The sequence below is a fragment of the Schistocerca americana genome, chromosome X (assembly GCF_021461395.2).
Source record: "Schistocerca americana isolate TAMUIC-IGC-003095 chromosome X, iqSchAmer2.1, whole genome shotgun sequence".
In the NCBI taxonomy this organism is placed as follows: Eukaryota; Metazoa; Arthropoda; class Insecta; order Orthoptera; family Acrididae; genus Schistocerca; species Schistocerca americana.
Window position 1 is genome coordinate 332633662 of NC_060130.1, and position 6561 is coordinate 332640222.

The 6561-nt window shown below is 35.6% G+C and overlaps 1 protein-coding gene across 1 annotated transcript; it reads left to right on the plus strand.

The window, feature by feature from the left end:
* The first annotated feature begins 237 nt into the window (after positions 1-237).
* On the plus strand, positions 238-1043 carry LOC124556004. The gene is made up of 3 exons (XM_047130045.1): positions 238-439; positions 733-894; positions 955-1043. Exons 1-3 carry the CDS (start codon positions 238-240, stop codon positions 1041-1043), a joined length of 453 nt encoding a protein of 150 aa, XP_046986001.1.
* Positions 1044-6561: the final 5518 nt, after the last annotated feature.

A 6561-nucleotide genomic window follows, 5' to 3' on the forward strand; every position in this document is an offset into this window, starting at 1 on the left:
ATGTTACCTATACCCGGCAACTGAACAAGAGATAAGAAAAGTAATAGAGAAACTGAAAAATAAAGCATCCACAGACATAAATGACCTGCCAAAAAAAAAAAAAAAAATTGAAGCTAACTACTTGGGAAATTGCTAAACCCCTCTGCCACTCAGTAAATTCATGTCTCAAAACAGGAATCTTCCCAGATAGAATGAAGATCGCCAGAGCACTATCACTATTCAAAAAATTGTGATCACATGTGCCCAAATAATTACAGACCTGTTAGCCTCCTTCCCACTTTTTCGAAGATCATAGAAAGAATAATATTTGTTAGGTTAATGGCATTTTTTGATAAAAACTCTATCATAAATGGTAGACAGTTTGGGTTCCAGAAGGGAAAATCTACAGTGTCAGCTGCATTTCAACTTATTAATATAATCTCTGCAGGCCTAGATCAAGGTCAAATCCCAGTTGGTGTTTTTCTAAAGCTTTTGATCTTGTCAGTCACCACATATTAATAATGAAGCTACAGCACTATGGAATTAGAAGAAGTGCTCTTGATATCATAAAGTCATTCTGCAGAACAGAAAACAAGCAGTGGAAGTGTCAATCAAGGGAAACAGCTATCAGAACTACAAGATATAAAACATGGGGTGCCATGCCACAAGGTACTATACTAGGACCCCTCCTTTTCTTTATATATGTAAATGATTTACCTTGTAACGTAGACAGTGAATTGATACTCATTGCAGATGACACAACAAGAATAACTGTGAGACCGAGCTTACAGGAGGCCATAAGTAAAAGTAATCAAACAGTTGAAATAATCACCCACTGGCTTGAAGTGAATAGATTAATTCTCAATTATGAGAAAACTAATGCAATCCTATTTAGGAACAACAAAAGAAAAACAAGTTAACCAACAAATTTGCAAGAGCTAGATGTAAGAGTAGTTGAAAGTGCTAAATTTCTAGGGATCACTGAGGACAGTTGGTTAAGATCTAAAGATCATATTTCCAATATAAGGAATAAAATTAGCAGTGCTGTTTTTGCTCTGAGATAAATTAAGCCACTAATAACTGAAGATGATGTGTGCATGGTGTATTTTTCATACTTCAATGCTATAATGAGCTATGGTATAGAAATCTGGGGCCACTCAACTCAGCCAATTAAAATATTCAAATTACAAAAGAGAGCAATTAGAATAATGGGAAACAAGAGATCAAGAGATAGTTGCAAGCTTCTTTTCCAAAAATATAAGATTCTAACATTCTACAGCTTGTATATATATAAAATTCTGCTCCTTGCTTGGGATCATAATGATAAATTCAACAAAAATGAAGATGTACACCACCACCACACCACAAACCCCAAGAAATTAAGAATTCCACAGCAGAACACAACTCAATATAAGAGAAACAGTGGTTGCAGGGCAGTAAAGTTGTACAACTCTTTATCACCACACATCACTAATGACAAATCAAAGGAGAAGTTTAAACAGTCAATCAAACAACTGCTATTAGAAACCCCTTTATATACAATCAGAGAAATTCTTTCAAATGAAAATAACTGAAGGAAACAGACATAGTACACAAAAAGAAAAATGTACACAGGTACAGAGAAAAAGAAAAAATAAAGTGTATTAACTTCTTAACAGCATTGTTTTATCCAAAGATTTTGTTTTTCTACAGTATTATTGCTGTTAAATTTCTTTTATGAATGTAAACAAAACAGGATATAGAATATGTATGTGCTATGTGACTGTATTACACCGTATATATAAGATGATGGACCCATAGCATAAAATAATTGAAATTCAATGTTCTGTAATTTAGGTACATATATTATGTATGTCTCATAAAATCTGTTCAGTTTATAGTATCTAAAATTTTGTAATGATGTTTTTAATTTCCGGAAATGTTGTGGCTAAAATTTATTACTTATCTTAGCAAAACTACAGTTAGAATCAGTAAAAGTAATGTATTTTATTGGAAAACTGACAAATCAAATATGTACTTGGACTTACTCCATAAATGTACACCGTAACCTGTTAAATAAATAAAAAAGTTTCTTTTTGTATGAATGGTATTGGTTACAAAATGCAGCATTGTTATTGTTGTTTTTTATACTGCTAAGATGGTTGATGATTACAGCCTTCAATATCCCATTAGTTACCCAGTTATTTTTATTTTGTGTTTTAATAGCTCTTAGTACTTCTTCAAAACTGAAATTCAAAACTGAATTTAAATATTGAAATGAACTTTGAAAATAGCCCATTCATGCTAATCTCCATGTACAAGTGTTTCCAAGTTTAGGTGTTCATCTTTCTGACAGATCTGACTCTTTTCGGAATAAAGAATACCATTATGTATGTGAGTATTTTAGTTTTGTTTTTTACACCTATGTCAAATTTTAAGATCTGATGCAAGTGATTTGAAAGTTCAGAGTTATCTACAATGACATCACATCTTAATTTCTCTATATCATTTACTTTATGTTCAATGATTGATGCAGAATGCTTGGTTATGCCTGTGACAGTGTCAATCCGTGGTGATAGTCCATAGCTGTACGTAATGTTAACTTCACCAAGAAGTTTAGTCCTATTTATGATGAAAGTGCAAACAAGAGTGAGACAATCATCTTTCCAAATAATGATAAATGTTTGCTGTATTTGTAAGTAACTTAGATGTACCAAAAAAAATATGCAATCCCATAAATATCCAAATTACTGACATTAGGTCACAGAAATATTTTTGGGAATCATATAGAGAAATCCAAGGTAATATCAGTGTTCTATGGTTCCCTAATTTAATAGAAAACATATAAAACTTCAAAAATATTTCATGCTCTCTTTTAGCTTTCACAGAGGTTTCAGACAGAATTTACCCTTCTCATCCTTCTTTATTGGAATATTCAATCATTGGTTGCGATGGTGTGTCCAAATAGGTGGAAAAGTCTCTTGGATCAACTGCTGTTGCCAACGTCAATGGAGCATCTACCACAGCTTTTAGTCCCAAAACCAGTAAGTAAGAATTAGCTTCTGACCAGTTGGTAATAATTACAAACTGCCACAATTTCTACTTTAGCACATGACAATGTCATTGAGCAACTAAGGCTACATAATGATTTTTGTAACTTTCAAGTCTTACTTGTCACACATTTCAGATCATGAACTCCAGCAGCATTGTAATAGTTACAAACATAATTTGATTTGCTAATTAACATAAATTGTATGACCTTTCTCATATCTGCTACTGTCAGCTGGCACCACACAAGGAACAGTTCACTGTGATGAGTACAAAATACATGTCCAAGGATGGGTGAAATTTAGTGAAAGACTGATAGAACCATCCCTTTCCTGGAAGATTTTTCCTGGCTGATGTATAACACAATGATATTGTCTTTCTTTCTCACTTGAATTACAATATCTCTTGCAGTGCCCTGAGCCACCATTGGTTGGCACTCATTGTAGTTTCTGGTGCCTCTTAGTTGATACATCTGTGACAAAATTCACAAAGGCACTAGATGTACAATACGTGATCAAAAGTATCTGGACATTCCCAAAAAGGTACGTTATTCATATTAGGTGCATTTTGCTGCCACCTACTGCCAAGTACTCCGTATCAGCGACCTCAGTAGTCATTAGGCATTGTGAGAGACCAATGGATTTCAAACGTGGTCAGGTCTTTGGGTGTCACTTCTGTCATATCTCTGTACAAGAGATTTCCACACTTCTAAACATCCCTAGTTCCACTCTTCCCAATGTAATCGTGAAGTGAAAACATGAAGGGACACGTACAGCACAAAAACATACAGGCCAACCTTCTCTGTTGAGTGATAGAGATGGCTGATGGTTGAAGAGGGGCATAATGTGTAATAGGCAGTTATCTATCCAGACCATCACACAGGAATTCCAAACTGCATCACGATCCACTGCAAGTACTATGACAGTTACGCGTGAAGTGAGAAAACTTGGATTTCATTGTCAAGCAGCTGCTCATAGGCCACACTTTGCACCGGTACAATACCAAACAACACCACACTTGGCGTAAGGACGGTTGAACAGTGGAAAAACATTGTGTGGAGTGGTAAATCACGGTACACAATGTGGTGATCTTATGGCAGGGTGTGGGTATGGCGTACACCCTGTGAACGTCATCCGCCAGTGCATGTAGTGCCAACAGTAAAATGTGGAGGCGGTGCTGTTATGGTGTGGCCATGTTTTTCATGGAGGGGGCTTGCACCCCTTGTTGTTTTGCATGGCACTATCACAGCACATGTCAACACAGATGTTTTAAGCACCTTCTAGCTTCCCATTGTTGAAGAGAAATTTGGGGAGGGTAACTGCATCTTTCAACACAATTGAGCACCTGTTCATAATGCAAGGCCTGTTGTGGAGCGGTTACATGACAATAACATCCTTCTAATGGGCTAGCCAGCACAGAGTCCTGACCTGAATTCTATAGAACAGCTTTGAGATGTTTTGGAATGTCGACTTTGTGCCAGGTCTCACTGACCAACATTGATACGCCTCCTCAGTGCAACACTCTGTGAAGAATTGGCTGGCATTCCCCAAGAAACCTTCCAGCACCTGACTGAACGTATGTCTGTGAGAGTGCATCTGTCATCAAAGATAGGGGTCGGCTAACACCATATTGAATTTCACCATTACCAACGGAGGGTGCCACAAACATGTAAGTCATTTTCAGTCAGGTGTCCAGATGCTTCTGGTCACATAGTGTACATGGAGGTAATGTATCTAGCGTCATCATTGCATACAGAGGTCATCAGAAATCTTTGTCTCATAAACATAACAATGAAGGAGACACTTAACTCTCTGACAGAGGCTGGAGTCCATTGAAGAAGATTGCTACCATTCATAAAAGTCAGTTATCATGAAAGAAACTGTTGAACTTAGAAAACATTCAGAGAAAATAGTGTCAATGAAAACTATGCTAGGGCAACAGTCTCAGTAAAATGATTATTGTATTACTTTTGTGTCGGAGATTTCTTATACAGTGTGAATGCAAGGAAGAGTCTTCAGTGGGATAAGAAGCACAAACCATGCAGTACCTACCAGGGAAACACAGTATGCTATTAAACACGATTCTCTTCACAGTTCTGCCTGCAGCAGAATGTGCCTGATTTTGAAGAACGTCATCAAGACCAAACTAGCAGAAGTTTTGGAATGGCTTGAGGAATCGTATCATTTGACATGTTATGGCAAACAAACACACAGTCTAATGATGAAATACAAGATTAATAATTATCCTCAGTATTTGCAACATGCAGTCTTTCATAGTTAATGAGAGATTAATCTGTGAAACAGAACATGCTGCAAGCAGAGTCCACAAGCTCCGACTATGTGGAAACCTGTATCATCCTTAACAAAAATGAAAAACTATTACGAAATATCAGGTGTAGACCATAAGACAATCAGTTATAGACCAAAAGACAGACAGTGACATGAATTTGGGAGTGTGCAAAAATTTTTCCAAGATAGTGCAAGATTCAAAACTTTGCTAGTTTTAACATGATTGATTAAGTGATTGTGAAAATTATGCCCCATGAACTAAATTTGACAAAAAGTACACAAGACTTGCTGTACCTTGAAAGATGGACATTTGGATATTTATTTCCTTAGTATTTTGAAGGCAGATAATTTTTGTACCTAAACAATAAATATATTCAAAAATATCTACTTATGTTACTAAGATGAATATATATGTGATATTATGATTCAACTACTATATCTGAAATTACATTCTCATATCATTAAATGTAGAACATCCAACACATTATGAACTAAAACTAGAAAATATTCACAAAAATGATTTATTTTAACTTGCATAATGTTAGGTGGAATTGGAAAATTAAAAACCTGAAATAAGAAAAAAGTCAGAATGACAGAGAAAATCCTGTTGGATGACAACAGAAATGTCACTTTAATACCCATAAAAGTGGAGGAACAGGAAATAAACTTTTACAAAAGTTTATTCTAATCTGTTATTGCTTGTAAGACTTTGTTTACTTACAAGACTTCACATCTGTTCACATTAATGGACTTACTGCATTATTTTGATAATTCCTATTTTTTAGTATTGGCTGGAATAACTGAATTTGAAGAAAATGTGTTTTCAACCTGTATTTTTTTATTAAAATTGTAGCCTAGGGCCAGCCAGTATATGACTAGATGAATGTGGGAAACCTCCAAAAACAATTGTCAAATTAGCAGGTAGAATCAACTTTTAGCAACATAGGACAGTGCCAAGGTAATCCTTATCCCTCCTGTTTGTCACATTATTGTGAAGGATGCCAACTGGAATTTATAATTCATAGCTGCATATGGGGCTGTATTTCACCAACAGACAAAAGGTCCCAATCCTGGAGAGCATATTTTGATGACCTTGGAATTTCACAATTTTCTCAACTAAAATTTTGTGGATGAAGTATCAATTTAAGCATACACAAGTTAGCGTAACCGTGTTCTTCTTACTGTACTACAACAGCTCTGTTTGTAAAACTGAATGGAGAAGCAGTAGACCATCATGGGTTTTATTTTCCCATAGATACATGGTAAA

Excerpts from the sequence above, each read along its gene's own strand:
- LOC124556004 (XM_047130045.1), top strand. The coding sequence starts at position 238 with ATGTGCCCAAATAATTACAGACCTGTTAGCCTCCTTCCCACTTTTTCG. Across the intron at positions 440-732 it reads CTCTGCAGGCCTAGATCAAG|ATGACACAACAAGAATAACT; the intron begins GTCAAATCCCAG and ends TACTCATTGCAG. Across the intron at positions 895-954 it reads GAACAACAAAAGAAAAACAA|GGATCACTGAGGACAGTTGG; the intron begins GTTAACCAACAA and ends CTAAATTTCTAG.